Here is a 22,122-nt window from a genome sequence, read left to right on the forward strand (position 1 = left end):
TGGGGCTTAAATAGAGACAGCAGTGGGATTTGAAGAGACGCATTCCCTGATCAAAGAATTGCTTATGCAAATGCCCAAAGTGAAGAGGAAATATGGCATATTTGGGTAGTCTGGGTGCATAAAGGGGCCAGTCTGAGGTCAGGCTACAAAAGAGGTCTGGAATTCCATGGAGACTTCGAGACTACACTGTAAGCAAAGAATGGAAATCTGAAATAACCAGAGCTGATTCCTGGAAACTATTATGGTGGCAGAAAAGGTTTTTTCTTACATTAAAGAGAAAAAAGAAAAGTAAGGATGGTAGGGTCTTCTGAATGATTAAAAGCAATAAAAATGATGTGTAAATTTATCACCAAATAATAAGTAACTACAGAATAAAATACATTATCATTCAAACAAATACTGTGCAAAGTTACACTTTTTTTTTGAGGGACCAGATGACAATGTAATTTGGATACCAGTAGGTAGGCATCATTTACTTTTATCCTTCACAAGCATGTGGCCATGATTTACGATAACAGCATGGGCCCAGCAGGCCAAATGTATTCTAGGAATTAATTATGACACTACTTAAGATTGACACATCTTCAAACTAACTCTCCAAAATAATTTTTAATGCAATCAATGTACTCTTAAACAACATGTATCAAAAACATAGCCATAAATATGTCACTTTGTATAAGGAGAAACAGTAGACTCTCTCTAAAACACTTTAAAGTATAATTAAAACCCCAAATTTGTCCTTTAATTTAAATTACTCCAAAAGCAAATTTCAATGACTCACCATAAAATTTTAATTTTATTCACCAGTGATATGTATTTACCTGAGAGAAACTGCATGTGGCCCATATATCTCTCTCACTGCTGACAAATCAGATTCTAGTTGTGGGTGCTTGTGCAGTTCCCCATCATAGTTCACCTGATGAAAAGGGATAATTTAAAAGTGTCTCAGATGTGAAGGGAATCAAAAACTTAAGCAACCTTTTGAGATAGGTCTCCCTGTGTGTTTTACCATGGGCATTTTTAGCTTCATTAAAGTAATATATTCACTAATATCCTTAAGTTCACATATGACTAGAATAATTGATTATGGTTGGAACTTAAAGTTAGTTTATATTAATACAAAGAAAAAGCAAATGTAAAAACCTAGTGAAGTGTCTGGCAGATAATCTAAAAAACTTCTAGAATGAACATCAAGACTGAAGAAAATCATTTACTTCCCCTCTGTAAGAATTAGTAAACAAAAATCAAACAGGAATGATTTTGCATAATGTTAAAATGTTATATTGGTAAATGAATCATTTCGTTGGGAAAACTATCTCATTGCTAGAAAGACATTCCTGGAGAGAGGAAAGCCCATTTTATTATATCATCTCTCTGTAGCCTTGCACATGCTTGATTGACAAATTACTAATTTTTCATTCTGAATAAATAAATTTACTTGCATTCTTTTACATAATTTTGGCTTTAATGTCCTTCTTTAACATATTACCCTCCCATTATACTATCCGACTTATAAAGCACATTTGCTCAAGGAGTTTATAGAAATAGAACCACATATTATATAGCCACACTCTAAAATCAATTGCTCAGTTTTAAAGTTTAGCATTATCCTGTAAACTTCTGAGGAGTTCTTCTATATATGTGGCTAGGCTATTCTCATATATTTAAATTATGATGATTCTTCATAACAATTTTTCAACACCAAGAATTCAATGGCAATGAATACAAAAGCCAAATGATGAAGATGCTCAGTAATTTTGGCCCATCAAATTTAATAAAAGTTAAGCAGCTTCTATTTAAAACTAACAATATACACTTTTATTACAAGTGTCATTATCTCAAAATAGTGACTGAACACAACATGCTTAAGAAATTCAAGTCAAAAGCATAATAAAATGCTATCTGCAAAATCTCTGTAATGAATTAAGATGACTTCAATGTAAATAAATGATTACAATTAAAAGGACTGCAAGGGAACCTTAATTTCTAAAAAGAGGTAGAAAATGTGCAAATATAAATTATATAGATTTTCTAGTTAGTTACAGAACCCTGAACAACACACAGGTACCTTAACTCTCAGGCACAGATTATCACTAGGACAACATGGCTATTAGAATTCTAAGATTAGGTATTTGTAAGACCACGTTTCCTTACCTGCCCTCCATAATAAAATTCTTCGGAATCATTGTCACCTTCAGAATCTTCCTCCACTGTACTATTCTGTCTTGACTCCTTAAAATAATAAAGTAAGAAAACAATTTAATGGTCAAATTATTTTATCTTTCTAAAATAGCAAGAGGCTATAATAGGCAGGTCTTGAGCATATATTATGGATTTTATATATAAAACATTCTTGGTGCAGTATAAACCCAAAACAAAAGGTAGTGGGAGACAAATGGCTTTGTGAGTGTACTCAGCAGCATATCTGCTTTGAAAGTTCTCTTTCACTGATTTTATAGGAAATGCACAATTCAATATTTGATGTATATTAAAAACTTATGTATAATCAATTATACCTTCAGTTTTGCTCTGATAAAAAAAGCTCTTGCAAGCTTATACTAATTCAATTTTATTAAAAAGCTCCTCAGCATTATTTGTCCCAGGCTGTTCTCACTTCTTCTGCCAACTCTAAACAATGGTATGAAAAAAAAGAAACTTTAAATGCAATAATATAAAATCAAATTATGAAAATAAATATGAAACATATTATGAGAACTTTTGATATACAGAAATTATTTGCTTCAGAATTCAGATTTCAACAGGGTATTTAATTTAACATACTTCAACTTGAAGTTTGAATTTCTTTTTTTTTTTTTTTTTGAGACGGAGTCTTGCTCTGTCACCCAGGCTGGAGTGCAGTGGCCGAATCTCAGCTCACTGCAAGCTCCGCCTCCCGGGTTCACGCCATTCTCCTGCCTCAGCCTCCCGAGTAGCTGGGACTACAGGCGCCCGCCACCTCGCCCGGCTAGTTTTTTGTATTTTTTAGTGGACACGGGGTTTCACCGTGTAAGCCAGGATGGTCTCGATCTCCTGACCTCGTGATCCGCCAGTCTCGGCCTCCCAAAGTGCTGGGATTACAGGCTTGAGCCACCGCGCCCGGCCTGAAGTTTGAATTTCTAATTAACTGAACCACATCTGCCATGTGTCTGAAGTACAAACAATGAAAATTCATGGGGGTATTCCTATCACTGGCCCTATTAACACACGAGAAATGTAGGTATTTGGACACAGGAATCCATTCATCCAGTGCTTTGTAACCATCCCTAAACTTCTAGACTTAATTTCAAGTTCTTAAGGAAAACAAACAAACAAAAAAATGTGCAAAAGGAAATTTGGGTTTTATAAAATTCTAACCATTTTTGGTTTCAGCAATCCTTTTGTTCAACCAATAATTCTCAATGTGGATAAAGAAGGGAACAATGAATGGTGCAACACTAACAGGAAGAGGAGAGTTGGATCAAATGCATAATTTTGAAAGCAAAGAATTGCTGGTCCCATTGCACTCATTTTGTTTGTTTAATATCCTGATATTTATTTATAGATTCAAGTAAAGTCTTTGGAAACAGAAAGAAAAGATGAGCTTGTGTTTTTAAATACTGACAGAAAATAAGACTATGTACACCCTCAGTGTCACTTTGGCTAAAGAAATCATCTTTTAAAATTTTAAGGATCCCATCAAAATCATGTATAGCCATGTGTACCTATAAATCAGTTACATAAGTGTTCCTCAGTTAATTACATTGTTTGATGAAATAATACAGAATAAGTTAAGCTTTATATACATTTTATTTAGAGTTAAACCAGACATTTCTTTCTATGATTTTAAAGGGAACTTTCTTCTCAAAGTTAATTTTAGGCCACTTCCTACCATACCAAACGCCCCTGAGCCATTAGCTTGAGTTTCATTCACCATATACCATTTTAGTCTCACTAATGATGCTATTAACTACACATACTCAGTAAATTTTAAATGTATCTATATTGTTTCTAGAAAATAAAAAATATAATTTACATACCTCCCCATTTTCCTTTTGTAATTTGGATTTTATGGATAAGCAACAGTTAATGTCTTTTGTTTTTCTTAATTCTGAAAGAAAGTTATAATTAAAAAATATATTATGGTATTTAGTATGCTATTCACCAAGCATTCATGAGTTTTAGTACAAAACCACCCTTTAGGTGATTCCATCTCCTTCGAAAATGAATTAAGGGATATTTTGAAATCATGTCATGTTGAGGAGTTACACAATATGCAAGCTTTTCTGATTTTTCACTGTGCAGAAAGATGTGATTAAACTAAACAACCGCTTTACAAATTCTTTCAGCTCTCACTCTATAATTCATGGTATCTTCATTGCTGTAAGTGTACTTTTAAAATATTTAGTCTGTCACTATGTAAAAAAATATTTTTACAACAGCAATGTCAGCATATACGTTTAAACAGAACTTTTTTACAACTACTTTAAATTTATGCATTTACAAAATTGTTAAAAAATATACTTTAGATAGAAAATTTTCATGGAGACTGGATTTATAGATACAGAAGATAAATATCTGTTACTGGCTAAATGAAACAAACAAACAAAAAGGATAATGCAATTTAAAAAATTAACCTAGAATAAAAAATAATATTACTATTACCTGTTGCTATTCTATGAAAAATTACTGGTATTGGCTCTGTAGTAACTAGCACATCTTCATCATTCTCTGAACTTGACACATATGTATTATCTGCAAAAAAAAAAAAAAAGGATAATTAAAGGCATAAGTTTAAAAAATACATCCTTTATAAAAATAATAGCTAATTTATATGTACATCACTTTAGTTCCAACTCTCATAAACCACACACTACTGTTCTGATTAAACTCAAAAAATATGATAAAGTAAATTGCAGATTTATGTGTGAAGTAATTATAAATAGTCTCTTTAAAGAAGTTTGTATCTCCTGGTGAAATACAGATTTTGAATAGAGACTATCCAGGTGCATCTCTAATATCCCTTATAGCAATGAATCATTTGGATGCAACTCGGTACCTTAACTCACTGGACAGGGTCCTTCCCAATATTAGCGTCTACTATAGGGAGCAAGGTTAGTGAGTAGAGAGAGAAAACTAAAGAAAAGCACTTGCTGCAATTAAAAAAAAAAAAATCATTAGTGGGCCGGACACAGTGGCTCACGCCTGTAGTTCCAGCTCTTTGGGAGGCCTAGGCGGGCGGGTCACTTGAGGTCAGGAGTTTGAGACCAGCCTGGCCAACATGGTGAAACTCCCCATCTCTAAAATAAAAAATAAAATAAAGAAAGATTCATTATCAAATCATTCAAAAATTTGAGCTGAAGACTTTGTTGTAAATCATACCTTCCATATTGCTCTAATACATATTTTTAAATTGATAGTCTCACAATTATCATTCTTCCGTGAATTAAATTATCTACATGTATTATACAAGTTGAGTCCACAGAACACTAAATCAGTCCATGGAGTCCTTAAATTTATTATTCACTATTTGTTTCCTCTTAAAAAAAATAACATTTTTATGAGTTTAGCACTCTTTCTCTGATGAATACAGGTCTCCAAGTGTATGGTAATACAATTCCTAGGTATTTATTTTTCTTTGTTCATTGATGATTGCAAGGCATCTCTCAGAAGAGCTTTTTAACACACACTTTATCGATTCATTAATAATGGTCCTATAATGCACACATCAATGACCTACGAAATAGTATAAAGTAGCACAAACACATAATAGAAGCATGGATCAATTTCTGCTAGGAAAAATTAGTTGTTCTTATGACACAGTGAATGCACATTAAAAGACATTTTTGAGCCCAGTTTTCATAATATTGTGTCAGTACAGTGAGAACACAATTTTTAATTAATATATCTCTGAGTCATTATTTCCAAAGAAACATCTGTAGCATTCGTAGACCCCAAGTAATGAGTGAATGATAGTGATCTGTATGTACAGATTAGCTGCAAAAGATTGCCAACAGACCTAAGGCTTTAACAGTCAGGGAGCTAAGCAGGAGTGGATGTGAATTAGATTTGAGACAAAAGACGTTTGCCTCATTATTTTGATTAGTGCAATCACAAATTTTGCTTTATTTAGTTTTCCAATATTTTCATGGAGGATATGAGGTTTTCATGCTTATTGAGTGGGACCACAGATTAAGAAACAGGTTTAATATAAACTTAATTATCTCAGTTGAGACTTTGATCACTTATCTAGAGTCGCTTCTGTCGGGAACCTCATACTTTCAGTATCAAAAATGCCTATTAGAGTCAAATTTTTTTATTATGTCTTAAACCCTCACTCAAGAGTCTCACTAATTTGAAGTCGGTTGCTACTTAATATAAAACCTAATTATCTGTTTTCTCTGTGCACAATGGATTCCCTGGAGCTAACATTTAGGAGAGAAAGAGTATTAGAAGGGAGCATTAGAACAACAGAAACAAAAGCTGGCCACCAATTAGAAGATCCAGAAGAATCCGTAAGGTGGATAGCATCATGCAATTTCACAGTATCATGGAATGACGAAGATTTTACTAAAACACCAAAAGGCAAGTTAATTAAGACATTATGTTTAAGAAAACAGGGGAGTGAATAACTAAATAGAAAGGATTTTCTATCAAAATGGCTTTACGTAAAGTGTCAACACTGGAAGACAGTGAGATTTTATTCAAGAGAATATAATTTGGTGACTGTATGTTGCATAGGCTTGACAGCATTATGCCTTCAAACATATCATTTTCTAAGAGATTCTGTATGGTTTGTATTTTGATTAGTGTTTAGGCATTAGAAGACATGTAATTTCTTATTTTGGCTTAATTTACCCCAAATAAAAATGTTTTCAGGTTTCATGATATTATTTATTAAATTGCCATTATTACATAATAGGCCAGATCAGATCACAGAGACAGACCCAATTTATGATCAGAAACGTAGGACAGGAAAGAAAGCACATCAAATCTAGAAGCTGGTTCAATTATTTGAAAGAATTCACTTAGCTCTGAATTCAAAGCACTCTAGTCCTGGGCTTTTCCTTTTTGGAAGATTTTTGATTACTGATTTGATCTCTTTACTGATCATTGGCCTGCTATTATTTTATGATTCAGTCTTGATAGGTTGCATGTCTCTAGGAATTTACCTATTTCTTCTACTTTACCCAGTTTAGCAATCCTTTTAAGATCCAGAGGAAATGGAATCAGTATCTTGAAGCGATATCTCCACCACTATGTTCACTGTGGCATTATTCACAATAGCTAAGAAGTGGAAACAACTTAAGTGTTCATCAATGGAAGGTTGCATAAAGAAACTGTGGTACATATATACAACAGAATATTACACTCAGCAACTAAAAAAGAATGAAATCCTGCCATCTGCAACAACATGGATGAACACAGAGGACGTTACATAAGCCAAGTGAAATAAGCCAGACACAGAAAGATAAATACTGCATGATTTCACTTCTACGTGGAATCTAAAAAAGTTGAACTAGTATAAGCAGAGAGTAAGAACAATGGTGGCCAGGGGTTGGGGGACACAGGGAGATATTAGCTAAAGGGTACAAACTTTCAGTTAAAGCTATAAAATCAACAAGTTCTGGGACCTAATGTATAACATGGGTGGTGATGGATATGTTAATTAATTTGATTGTGGTAATCACTACATATGTATACATACATCAAATCATCATATTGTATACCTTGAATATATTCAATCTTTGACAATTAAATATTTTAAGATTTAGAAAAATCTAGACACTACTGCCAACTAGCTGTTGATCTCCTTTAGCCTAAGCCACAGTTATAGCTATACAATGAGAAGTTTGCACATGATCTTTGATGATCATCCCATCTGTATGAATCCATTCTATTGGCTTTTTGTTGTTGCTTAATTCCTTCTAAATCTTCCTCAAATTATTTTGACATTTGTAAAAACAACATATTTGTTTACAGGAGAAAGTGGAGTGTAAAAAGTGTTAAAGAAAGGACTTAAAGTAATAGAATGAGTAAGTGACAGAATAAGAATGTTTTTAAACTCAAATTCCTTCACTGGAATTCTCCATCTTGACTTCTAAGCTCCCCCCCTTTTTTTTTTCTGAAAACCTCTGGGGACAGTTAGATTTTTAATGTGTATGTTTTATAGTATTTAGTATTTCTTAAACTGTTGCTTTTATTCTGCTTCAAATACAGCATCATCTAAGTCAAGTTATTCCACCCCTCACTGCTATATAACTTAAGATAAATAATTATAACTCTAAAAAATAATTATATTGATTTCATGTACATTCTCGATATTTTTGCTGAATTTTCTCTATAATTTCACCTGATCCCCTACTGCAGTCAATTATTATCCCTATTTTAAATACTAGGAAACTAAGGCTCAGAAAAATTAAATACTTTGCTCAAATTACTTATTAATTACCTATACACTAGTAAGTGGTAAAACTTGAATCTGCCTGAATCCAAAAATCGATGTTTTGCCACTATACCATGTGCTTTTCTAAATATGGAAAGTATTGTCACTAAAAAGTTGCAATATCTTATAAAATATAAATGCTTATTAGGTATAAAAACAATTACATTTTTGGGGCTGTAATTTGATATAGACTGTATAGGATTCTAATTCTCACTGAAGAGGTTTATTCACAAGCTATACCTAATGCTCAAGTATATCATGTAGGTCAAGACTCTTTGGACTCACAGGTAGTAGAGGATCCAGAAAGTACCCCTTCATTCCTCTACTAGGGATAAGAGAGTCCACTCCCAACAGTAGGTAAGCCTTCCTAATTAAAAGTGGAAAGAGAAAATTAAAGAGTTCTGCCATTATAGCAGAGCCAACCTGTGACTTGTAATACACACAACTATTGTGTAATCCATTCTCTTACATTAAAAAATAAAAACTGTCTTCAGTATAAAATACACAAAGAAGTACAAGTAAATCAGAAGGCTGCTCTATTTCTTCACTTAATTATGAACAGTCAACATATCATTTAGTATTTCACTTATATACATGCTATTATGTATGCTGACTCAATAAAGACCCTCTAAATTTTCATTTCACTAAAACTATGAAATAAATTTCAATAGATGGCACAAGTTAATTAATAGATCACAATCATAAAAGGACAAATCTGTTCTTAGGGACATAAGCTAGAATGATGTAATCTTGACTTTGGAGGATAATACTGATACATTTTCATAGAGCAAAGAAAATTTCCTATGTTCAAACTTAGATGATTAGTTAATTACTGATCCAAATAATCCAGGAGAAGGTGGGGCGGCCTAAGCTATATTATTAGAAGGAATTAATAAATGTTGTATCAAGATTACTGCATTTAGAAATTGGATGCAACATTAAAAAGAGCTATTTGTTTGAAATATTCTTTTAAATGGACAAACTATTTGGAAGACAAACCAACAGAGGGAAGAACAAGAACAAATTTAAACAATAAAAATGGGCCAGGAGAAATAACCAGACATGGAAGATTTTTACAATTACAGACCAAATACTATACTTTTGCTAAAAAATTTGGACATTTCACCAACATAGAAACTTTCAAGAAGAAGACCTATTTTAAAATGACTAAGAAATAGGAAAACAGAAGAGATAATAATCACGGCAGAAAAATAAGACAACTGCCCCAGAACCATCCCTAAAAAGCTCAGACAGATTTGTCTGCAAGTTCTAGCAAATGCTCAAAGAGTTGTTTAATTCCTTCAGCAACTTAAGGTCTTTAATGTTAAAGTATATGACAAAACACATAATTCTCATAGATCAACATTGAGTTATTTGCTAATATAATTTGTTACTTTATTGTTTAAAGGAAAAAGTAGATATACCACCTCAACAGATGCCAAACAGTAGTTTGATAAAGACTTAATATTCATTAAAAAAAAAAAAAAACCTTGGTAAATGAGAAAAAGAGTAATTTCCTTTCTGAAAACAACTGGAAGCATGCTCACTAATTTTGAGAAAAGATACAAAGCTGCCAACTTTCATATCTATTATTAAAAATTATTCCAGTGCCAACAAGAACAGGTATAAATGTTGGAAAGGAAGAACAAACATAGAAGTTATAAAACAAGATGTCTACCTAAAAAGTCAAGCATATTAACCAACAACTCTTAGTACAAATAAATGTAGATTAAAATTTAATAATGGGGAAAACATTATCATATTAATGTTCACTGTGAAGAAAGCTCCATAAAAATACTAACACTACTTCCCCAGAGGCAACGGGAATCAGAACGTAATTACAGACTTGATTTTTATCTCCAAACTACATGTTTTGGGAAAATGTTATTTAATACTTGCCATCTCTCAGTACACTTCTCTAAGTATGAATTTATATTTTAAACTGCCCTGTTTTGCCTTTCATACAGACTGGCATTGAGAATCAAATGAAATTATGTATGTGCAAATACTTGGAATACTGTCCACTGGACAGTGTATTTTGATATACTGGTTATGTCAACCAATTGAAAATTCTGCCCCAGTATTTAAACCAGAATGCACTAATCTTCGTCTTCTGTAATTGTATTTTATTGCAGCATAACAACCTACTTTCACCAAACAGATTAAATAGATATACTTACACTCCTTCCTTTTGGAAATGAAGTTATATTGAAAATTCATTGCAAACTTGCTCCAATTAGACAATTCAGTAAAAAGAGCACAAATGATAATCAATACTTTTTTTTAGAATTTCAATGTTTGTATATTGGCATTTCCAGGTGGGGCTCCCTTAAAGTGAGAAAAAGCCCAAGTAATACCTCTTGACCACAAGAGGGAGCTAAACACTTGGTCCACTTGGTTTACTAAAGGCATCTTCTACCATACATATTCTGTGCTACAGATTAATTCACTTAGTGTCTTCAACTTGGGCTTTAATTTGCACTATTATTTCTATTACCTTGACTTAAAGTCCTACTGTACCTCTCATGGCTGACATCTCTATGATCTGCCTCAGATGAAAAGCACATTAATTTTTATATTTACAATAAATAGTGGGGCCTCTATTTTCATAACATACTCGGCAAACATATCATCAAAAACATGCTATACTATCAGACAGGGCTGATTGCCTAACCATCTACAAAAAGCATTTTTCTTATAAATACTTCTTGTATTGGTTCTTCCAGTAAAATTTCTTTAGAACACTTTTTGTATTGCTATTAAAAATAGGCATAGCCTTAATGAATAATCTCATTGTATAACTGTACAACAGTTTTATAGAATACTATGCTTAAAACATTTGGAGAGCATAGCAAAATAATTGCAAGGAAGTTTGTGATTTAAGAAAGTATTTTCAAATGTAACAATCTTATAAAATGATTAAATGCTTAATGCAAACTGCCACAGAAAATACTTAAATGCTAAACAAGTAAGTTTTACATTATCTCCATACCAAACTATGAACTAATCACTATTTTTTAATACTAAAAAGAAAAAATAGATACACACACACACTCACTTAGAAAACTGACTGAAAAATAAGTGTTACCTATTATTTTTACATTCTGAAAGGCCAAATGATGTTTGAAACTAACAATTAGACCATTGAGAGAATATTTATTTTAATTGTAATGATGTTAATGTACAGCCTGGAACCATCATAGGAATCTTTAAAGAAGTTTTCATTGGGAAATTATTTTGATTCTGCACTGTGTCTCAGAGTAAGACATGTACTTCGCAGGCAGTCGGCAGAATTCTTCTATAGCTTTAAGGCTTCCTCTACCAATGTTTCACCCCTTGATATATTTATATGTGTTTTACATACCCAGAAGAAAAAAATATTCAAAGGAACCCTGATATGAATATCTGTAATAAAACGAGAAAACCATACCTGGGTAATCTTCAGATACATGTACTGCGTAGGATACACTGTTAAAACAAGAAAAAAAGGTTCAAGTTACTGCTAAGGTAAACAGGTTTTTATAAAAGACAGACCAACCCGATATTACCCATTCAGTTATACAGATATAAGTATAAAACCACTTTTACATCCAACATAAGAAACTTACATGTTTTTTAAAATACGTTTTCCATTAGTCTAAATGAATCTTAGTCTAACAGTTTTGAAATATCTTTCTCCCTACAAGGCTTTATCTTTAGATAGGTCTTTTATTTCAGCAAGGTCTATTTTTCCTATTATATGATCATTTATATTCTTTGCTCAGATTTCATCAAACCATCTTTTCTTACCAAAAAAGTATTTCTCTTATTTAGTATAGCACCTGAGAATTTAAACATTTTTAATATTGTTTCCCCAAAATATGAAGTACTTTGGATAATCTTGGTTTTTTTCTAAAAGAATTAACAAAATATAATGGAAGTATAAGTAATATTATCAATCTTTCATCATGCACACACACACACACATATATAAACTTTATTCTGTTTTCATAAGGATTGAGTTGTTTCAAAACAATTTTTAAATTATATTTTAACAATTGCACAACTCCCTTCTCAGTAACCCTCTGCCTCTATGTCCTTATCTCATATGACATGAAAATTGAACATATTTATCTGTTCATTTTCTATCTCTGTCAACTAGATAGCAAGCCCCATGCGGTTAAGATCTACGTCTATTTATATTTGTAGTGTCATCATTTATTTTGGTGCATGACACACAGCACATGTTTAACATTAGCTATCTGACTGCATCAGTGAAGCTGCCACCTGCCACAGAAAGGTCAAATTTTAGTTTGCTTTCAGCCAAATTATCTTCCTGTTATGACAAAAAAAAAAAAAAACACAAAAAACTAATTCTCTTTAAAGGAACATACAGAAGACAGAATCTACTCAAAGCATCATTCACAGTGTGAATCCAATATGATCAGAAATCACTTAATATATGTACAAACAGAAAAATGTAAGCTATTTTCAAGAGAAAAGAAGGTCCAAGTGTTGGGATTAGCCCACCATAATGTTAAAACAGTTATTATAAGTATACTTAAGGATGTAAAGGAAAAACCAACCTGAAGAATACAGAAACAAACAAAAACAGACTATTAGGGACTTATGGAGCACTAGCAAAAGAGCAAACATTTGTATATTAGAGTTTTAGAAGGCTGAAGAAAGAAAGAATAATGCAGAAAATATCAAGAAGAGCTGAAAATTTTCCAACTTGAGTGAAAGACAAAGATGTGTTGAATAAAGAAGCTCAGAAAATCTGAAATAGGAAAGCACAAAGCAAATTACAGCCAGGTACAAGTAGTCAAACTGCTGAAAACCAAATGTAAGGAAACATTCTGAAAGAAGTCAGAGAAAAATAAAATGACACATTACACACGAGGAAACAGTGATAAGAACCAATGTTGACTTTTGGGGAGGGGAGGAGACAACCATCCAGCCAGAATTCTCCATTCAGTCCACACATTATACATACGTATGCACCAAAAATAAAGGCAAAATAAAGCAACTTTCAGATAAAATAAAATTGTGAAAATTGGTCCCCAGCAGACCTGCAGTATAAGAAGTCCTAAACAAAGCTCTTCTGGATGAATAATACCAGACGGGAAAGTCAAAAGAATCAAAAGCACCGAAAACTGTAAATATAAAACACGATTTTTTTAATGTTTTAAAAATATATTTGTTAAAAAGTAAAATTATAGCACTTCACATACATATGATTATAGCATTGTAACAGGGATGGGTAGAATGGTCTTAAACAGTTGCAAGGTCCTTGCATATTATGTAAAATGAAGTTGCAAAATCCTTACATACGATGTAAAATGATATATTACCCCTAAATAATAACTATCAGAAAAGTTAAGGAAATATCCCTATAGCAAGTACACATGAACACACACACACACAAACTCCTTAAAAAGCTAATAGATAAATTACACAATAATTCTAAAAATCATTTTGGAAGATTTAATCCAAAAGAAAGCAGGAAAGGAGGAACAAAAAACAGAAGGCACAAAATAGAAAACAAAAAGTAAATACAGCCCGAATCTAATCATATCAATAACTGCATTGAATGTTAATGGAATAAGACACACTGAATAAAAGGAAAAGATGACCAGAACGGATAAAAAAGCAAGGTCTATGCTATCTTTAAGAGATCCATATTAAATATAAAGACACATACAGATTTAAAGCAAAGAATGGAAAAGATACTCCACACAAACAATAAGCATCAGAAGACTGAGGACTGAAGATATAGAGATCATTCATAATGATGAAAGTGTCAGTTTTTTAGGAAGAAGGCATACCAATCATAAATGTGTATGCACCTAATAACAAAACTTCATAATATATGAGGCAAAACCTGACATAAATACAGGAAAAATGAACAACTCAACAATCATAATTTGAGTAATTAACAGAACCAAACCAAAAAGAAAAAAAAATTAAAGACACAGAATATGTGAAACTGATTTTCATAGAACACTATAACTGCAGAATATCAAGATAGACCATATACTGAGCTATAACACAAATCTCAATAAATTTGAATGGATGGATGAACGTTGAGTCAACACAGCTTATACCCTGGGTTCCCTGGCTCATCTTGTCCTTATGACAGTTGAGTCTTAAGTCCTTGAATAGAGTTCCCAACTCCACCAGTCAAATCCCTGGCATGCTGCTCAGTCCTCGGAAAGAGATTAGGTAGAGACAAAAAAAAAAAAAAAAAAAAAAACTGAATAAGTAGATGAGTAGAAAAGAAGTATGATTAGTAATGAGACCAAGTTTGATACATTTTTCTTTCATAAAGCAAATTTGTTCAATTAAAAAAAAATTTTTTTTAGAGACGAGGCCTTGCTCTGTTGCCCAAGCTGGATCATAGCTCACTGTAACCTCAAACTCCTGGGCTCAAGCAACTGTCCCCTGAAGCCTCCTGGGTAGATTGGACTACAGATTTGCACCACCGCATCCAGTTAATTTATTTTATTTTTGGTAGAGACAGGGGTCTCGCTGTATTGCCCAGGCTGGTCTCAAACACCTGGCCTCAAGTGATCTTCCTGCCTCAGCCTTTCAAAGCACCGGGATTAAAACCATTAATCCCAGTATTAACTCAAGGACCACTTTATGGTAACCTGGTATGAGCCAAACATTGTGTTAATGCCAAATAAGATTTAAATAGAAAAAAATATATATATCAGAGGCAATACCTTTGGATGATTAATTTAGAGGGAACCAGAGAATATGATACATAATAACTATGACAGACAAAGGAACTTGAACATTTTAAAGCACAGTAGTATTTTTTTTTTTTTTTTACTTTTTATATAATATAGACTCACATAAATTTGAAAAGACTGTACAAAGGTCTCATGTATATTACCCAGTTTCCTTCATTGCTTACATGTTATGTACCTACAGTAAATATCAAATCCTGGAAATTGACATTAGTGCAAAGTTTGAGTATATAGTTCTACGTTATTTTATCACATGTGCATCACATACCCATTACAGCAAACAAAATACAGAGCTATTTGATCACATAAAAATTTCCCTTGTGCCACCTTTTTTAGAGACATATCCATCTCCCTTCACCTAAGCATCCTTAAGCCCAACAGCCACTAACCAGTTCCCTAGCTCTAAATGTTTTATCATTTCAAGAATGATACACAAATGGAATCAGATAGTATGAGGCATAATAGTATTTCCAGGCAGAATTCGTATTTTGAACAAGGTACTCTGATAGCTAATATTTAGGATGGATTGAAGAAAAGAGAGATCAGACTGAGAAGCTATCATAGTAGTAAAATATGAGCAAATATCAGTGAAAAGGTATGTATTGGGAATAAGAATGCAGGAACAAATGGCAGATGTTGGACCCCAGCCAATAGAGCAGCTTTGGAAATCATGGTCCTGAATCAACATGCCAAACATTAGAAGATAAAATATCCATGAAAACGGTGCCACAAACAAGCTGGGGGAAATGTACACTATGACCCCATATGAATTCATTTTCCCATGATCGATTCCCTTATACTGTCGAATGGTACTACGTAGAAATAAAACTGATGATCAAGGCACCTTCTGATCTGGCGGTGTTATGTGACAGAAGCTTGGCAATGCCATGCCAGAGATTATATTCAGTACTAAGCTGAATTAATTCCCAACAGCCTACCATCTCAACCAACCGCAATGGGCTTCATTTTTCATCTAAATCAATGTCTGAATCCAAAATGAGGCCTTAATTCATTCCTTTGTCTACCTCCAGTTAGAGGGCCTGTTGTAGTTCAAGACAGACAAACAGGAGTCCAATGCAGCTTTGAGGCTTACTAGCTGGGAGGCATAAGAAAAGTTAGTTAAATACCCACAGACTCAATCTCTATTTAGTAAAATGGAAGAATCCATACCTACCTTAACAGCCTGCTGTGATGATTTAATGGCTTAACAGGTGCAAGGACCCCAGGACAATGCCAGACACATAGCAGCAGGTGCCGAATAATTTTAGTCAGCTTCCAGTAGAAGCAATTAAAATTTATAGAAGTGAAATTTACATGAATGAATGTTCTCTCGGGTACTCAATTTGCTAAAAAGTACAATATACTGCATTTATCAGAGACCCAAACCAACACTGATTATTTTATTTTATGGTCTTATTGTCCTCATGATATTAGGAGACATTCCCATGTTCGTGAACATACCTAATTTTTCAGATAGAAAATAGCAAACAAAAATCCTGTAAAATGATTCATCAGCCCCTTGTGCGACAGCATTTTCTCAGTGGTATACCAGAAGGAAAATCACCAGGACTGTAAAACCCTAATCAGTTTCACTTTGTGGCTTACAGAGTTCTAAGGGAAACAATCTAGTATAAGCAGACATGGATGATTGGCTCAAGGATCTAATGGGTAGTACCAAAAAAAAGTGGAAAGAGCAAAGTTTAAGTAGATTGCAGAGTACTGTTAGTATGTGCTGTACATAATAAATACCATATAGCAGGCAGAAAATATTGTCAAGAAGCATAAGTCAAAGTGAAAGAATGTGGACGTGAGAAGAAAGCAAAATCTGGAGCAACCTCTGAATTCCTTTTAAAAGTCATACTCATCTTTTGTCCTCACATCCCTGGAGCAAGCTCTGAATTCCTATTCAGAGAAAAAAAAAAAAAAAAATCCTTCAGTATTTTGTGATATGCTGACTTACAATTAATTACACTGAGGTGCTTTGTCAGAGAAACTCAGGTCACTCAAATATGTGTTTGGTATATATTATATGAATAGTGTGATGTATGATCCTTAAAGTCACAACTTTGAAACCAGAATCTAAAAATTATTTTATTGCACCTCAATAATTTTTGAACAAAATGGTTACTCTCACCTCTTTTTCCTCTGAAAGCATCTGGCCCAACAAAAGACATCTCCCAATAGCCAACAACTACCAAAGGAGTTCCCAGAGCAGCCGTCAGTTGTTCCATATCTACCTAATCTTGTATTTTGTTCATATATTTGTTTAGTCCTATAATTGAAACCATTTCATAAGGTCATTCTTGTATCTACACTTCCCAATCACTCCATTACCATCCTTTTCCTTCTGAAATGTCTGCAATGAGCTAAGAACAGATAGATAGAGTTTGGTCTGAACTCCCAAGTTCATGGACCTAAGAAGAGTCTTTCAAAAGTAGTGGAAGATGGTAGTTCTTATGTAATAAAGATTGGAACTTAGGCTTGAACATGAAAGAATTTTAGACTTAAAAGACTTTTTCGATGCACTAATTCATTATCTGTATTTTATAAACAGGGCCCATAACTGCCATCTGTAGCGTAAAACTCCTGGATCCTCAGTTTATGCCTTTTCAACAACACCCAGAGGTTTTGACAGAACAAGTAAAAACCAGTATTTTATTGCACATTACCTTTTTACTTACCAGCTAATATTTAAAAGAATTTCTCCAATAAACTACATCCTCATATCTTTTATCCTTCCCAGCTAGATCATACTTTAAGAATTTAAATAAGAAAAAGCAAAAGGCAGAAACAAAAACTTGCACATGACAAACAATTCTCTACCCTAGCTAAGATGCTTATGAGTACAGATCTCAATTTTATTTAATCAATTTATTTTTAATCTTATTTATTTATTTATTTATGTTTTGGAGACAAGGTTTCACTTTGTCACCTAGGCTGGAATGCAATGGCCTCAAGTCTCCCAAAGCTCTGGGATTACAGATGTGAGCCATCGTGTCTGGTCAGGTCTCAGTCTTTGTTCACTTGCAAGTCAGCAGTTAAAACCTGAGACCACATCTCATCCCCAGACACACTGGAGCTTTCTAGAAGAAAATTCACTCCAGCACTTATAATTCTGTCTTCCTTACTCTTCAAGTGCTGCAGAGTGAAAGAGATTCTGTCCCACTACCCAACTCCAGACCCAACTCTAGTGTCTCAAGCTAGAAGGTAATTTGGGGCATGCTAGAAGCTCACCTTTGCTACTTTAATGCCATTCAGTTCCCAAAACATTCACTTTCATGTTCATCATCATTTCATCTTCCAAAAACATTTTCCGCGCGGTGGCTCACGCCTGTAATCCCAGCACTTTGGGAGGCCGAGATGGGCGGATCACGAGGGGTCAGGAAATCGAGACCATCCTGACTAACACGGTGAAACCCCGTCTCTACTAAAAATACAAAACTTAGCTGGGCACGGTGGCGGGCGCCTGTAGTCCCAGCTACATGGGAGGCTGAGGCAGGAGAACGGCGTGAACCCGGGAGGCGGAGCTTGCAGTGAGCTGAGATCCGGCCACTGCACCCCAGCCTGGGCGACTGACCCAGACTCCGTCTTAAAAAAAAAAAAAAAAAAATTTCAAATTGTGCAGGTCAATCAGCTACAGCATCCTCATTCTTCACCATTATGAGCTACAATCTTTTTGTCATTTATCCAGGATTAGAGAGTTCTAGGACCTTCTTTTCCTCTTTACCAAAAATCTTGACATCACTCACATCCATTTGGACAACGTTAAGCTGCACATAGTTCCATGATCTCGTTTCCCTTACCTCTAGCTCATCAAATCTCCAAATGGCTATACCTTGAAGCTTGATTTGGAATGAATGGCTCTCCTTCTAAAATCTGAAACTCCCATGCCCCACTTTTTAACCACAATTTTATCATTTTCCAGCTCTCACTCCTTTCCTCCTACTTCTAACATCCTTAAACAATGCATTCACTCTCTGTGTCTTTACCAGTCCCTCTGGGCTTCATTTTCATCTTCCCATGATTTTAGATACCTAACTGCTCTCTCCACAGCATCTTCAACTCCTTCAATGTGCAGCCCCTACCCTGCCCCTGCAGACTACCTGATCCTACCAGCTCCAAACTGCAGATTAGGTCATATTTGGCATGCTCAGCTCCTGGACCTGGGCTCTGAATGCTGCTGGAAAGGACAATGAAACTAAGGGGCCTGATGCGCTACAGACATGTGGTTCTCAATATCATCTACTAACAACTCTGCTCAGTAACCTGAGAAACCCATTCTTCATAGACCCCCTTACTTTTTCTTCTCAGTTATTTTGCAAATTTTCACAGCTTTCCAACACCCTGTAACAATCTACCCTTTCACTCTCATCAAAATGCTTTCTTTCCACATTAAGAGAGATTATCACATGGTTACTTCCTCAAGACATTCCCTCTATTCTGTCTTCCACCAACCACCTACAAGCTCATACCCCCTCCTTGTATTCAGGAAGAAAGAAATATCTGTCCTTGTAATCTAAGATTAATCCATCTACTTGCTGCACAGAACTCATAAACCCATATTCCATTTGGGACTTTGTTCTATTAATTTAATCTAACAATTTCACAATTCGAAATCTATCAAACATATGTAACCATGTGAGTGGGAAAAAAAACTAGCCACAAACATATTAATGGTAGCACTATTTAAAATGAACAAATGTGTTTGTTTTTAAGCCAAACTGCCAAAAATAGAATTATATGAACTACTGCACACAGTATCTGCTCCCACCCTTCTTCGGAACCACTCAACATGAAGAAGACAAGAACAGTAAGTTCTCATTCTAGAAAATAAAACGCAGCCAAGTGTGGTGGCTCACGTCTGTAATCCTGGCACTTTGGGAGGCCAAGGCGGACGGATCACCTGAGTTCAAGAGTTCGAGACCAGCCTGGTCAATATGGTAAAACCCTATGTCTACTAAAAATACAAAAAATTAGCTGGGCGTGGTTGTGTGCACCTGTAATGCCAGCTACTTGAAGGCTGAGGTAGGAGAATCACTTGTACCCGGGAGGCAGAGGTTGCAGTGAGCCGAGATCATGCTATTGCACTCCAGCCTGGGCAACAAGAACGAAACTACACCTCAAAAAAAAAAAAAAAAAAAAAAAAAAAAACACATCTTTCTCACCTATGAAATAAATTACGTATTACCCTTTACTAAGGTAAAAGGATGAAGATTATTGCCCAACAAACATTAAGTTAGTTTCTCAATAATATGTTTTCCTATTTTCAAAATTTATTTTGGTAATTTTTTAAGTTATACTTTCAGCAAGTGAAGTAACAAGATCAAAAGTAATGCTTTTGTTTGTTTGTCTGTTTGTTTGTTTTTTAGGGAAGCGGTCAAGTCAGCAACTTCCATGCTTAAATATTACACTGTAAGTTAAATGTTTGGACTTCTAAGTAAACTATTTTCTTAACAGGGAGGAACTTGAGAGAACTAAGTCTGACATTGATTAGTAACATTGATGCATGCTTTGTTAATGATATTTTAAAAAGCAAGTGAGAAAAATGGGTTTTTTACACTACCTTAGTTCCATGGAAAAGACAACATTATATTTAAATAAAGCTGTGCTTCTTTTTCTTTACTCATGACTACAAATAAAAGGACACAAATACAATTCCAATAAAATATGAATAGTAGATAGATCATGTCAAGCCATCAAATGCTGACACCTTGATTAATTATATAAATACCATTCCCATATTGCATCCCAAAAGTTTAATATCTGAGCTTTTCTTTACTGAACACTTTGTAACTATAAGTAACTCAGTATTCTTTTGATAAATATTCAGTAACACGTAGATGTTTTTACCTTCACTGTTTTATATCTAAGTTCAAGTTTAAAGTGGTCATAAAAAGTTTAAAGCGGCTATAAATGATCTGCCCAGCATACCAAGATGGAAAAATTGAATATGACTGAATAACTCTATAGCTGAATTAAGGCTTTGTCCAGTCAAGGGAACAAAACTATAATATTTACAGAGAACTTCGACAGTATGATACAACCCTCAGCATCTTAAATACTTAAGGCAAATAAAATAAGTTATTTCCAAGTTAATTTCTTGTGGAATATCAAATATATAATCTTTTTTTAATTATTATTTTTACTTTTTTTTGAGAAAAGGTCTCACTCTATCACCCTAGGCTGGAGAGCAGTGGCGCAATCACAGCTTACTGCAGCCTCGACTTTCTGGGAACAAGTAATCCTCCCACCTTAGCCTCCCGAGTAGCTAGTACTACAGACCCAAGTCACCATGCCTGGCTAAGTTTTAAAAAAATTTAGTGTAGAGATGAGGTCTCAGTATGTTGCCCAGGCTGGTCCCAAACTCTTGGTCTCAAGCACCTCCTAAAATGCTGGGATTACAGACATGAGCTGCCATGCTACGCTCAAACACAATTTTAATAACATCTAAAGCCCCAGCAAGACCTTGCCTATCTACGCGTCTCATCTTCATCTTGCCTCACTGTTCTGTGTTCTCTCTATGCTCCAACAAAAAAGACTCCTTTCAGTTCTTGAGCACGTTGTGTTCCCTCTGCCTGGAATTCTCTCTCCCCTCCTCCTCCTCCTTTTGACCTGGTTAACTCAGTCTCATCCTTCAGTTCTCAATTCAGATGTCACCTCCTAAGAAAAAAATTTTTGATGACCTTTCCCAGACTTGATCAGCTCTTACTAAGGAGCAGTTACACAGTTTGTAAATATGGCTAATTGCATGACTTACTAATATTTGCTTCCCCTGCTAAATCCCACTAAAACAGAGTAGAAGGCACCTGTTTTCTTCCCGTTGTATTTCCAGCACCTACCATCTACCTAGCACACAGTGGGAACACTATAAATATATGTAGAATGAATGCTTATTAAAAATATATAAACCCATGCCAGGTGCAGTAGCTCATGCCTGTAATCCCAGCACTTTGGGAGGCCAAAGCA

The 22,122-nt window shown here is 34.3% G+C and overlaps 1 protein-coding gene across 3 annotated transcripts in view; it reads right to left on the reverse strand.

Moving 5' to 3' along the window:
• Positions 1-22,122, reverse strand: part of PARP8 (poly(ADP-ribose) polymerase family member 8) — a 189,599-nt gene that overhangs the window by 87,194 nt on the left and 80,283 nt on the right. For all 3 annotated transcript variants that reach the window (XM_050794091.1, XM_050794092.1, XM_050794093.1), the window contains 5 exons: positions 11,853-11,890; positions 4,642-4,731; positions 4,017-4,087; positions 2,155-2,232; positions 822-916 (listed from right to left, as the gene is read on the reverse strand). In XM_050794091.1, the coding sequence (XP_050650048.1) occupies positions 822-916; positions 2,155-2,232; positions 4,017-4,087; positions 4,642-4,731; positions 11,853-11,890 (372 nt within the window). The remainder of the gene's footprint in view (positions 1-821; positions 917-2,154; positions 2,233-4,016; positions 4,088-4,641; positions 4,732-11,852; positions 11,891-22,122) is intronic.

This window comes from Macaca thibetana, chromosome 6 (genome assembly GCF_024542745.1).
Source record: "Macaca thibetana thibetana isolate TM-01 chromosome 6, ASM2454274v1, whole genome shotgun sequence".
In the NCBI taxonomy this organism is placed as follows: Eukaryota; Metazoa; Chordata; class Mammalia; order Primates; family Cercopithecidae; genus Macaca; species Macaca thibetana.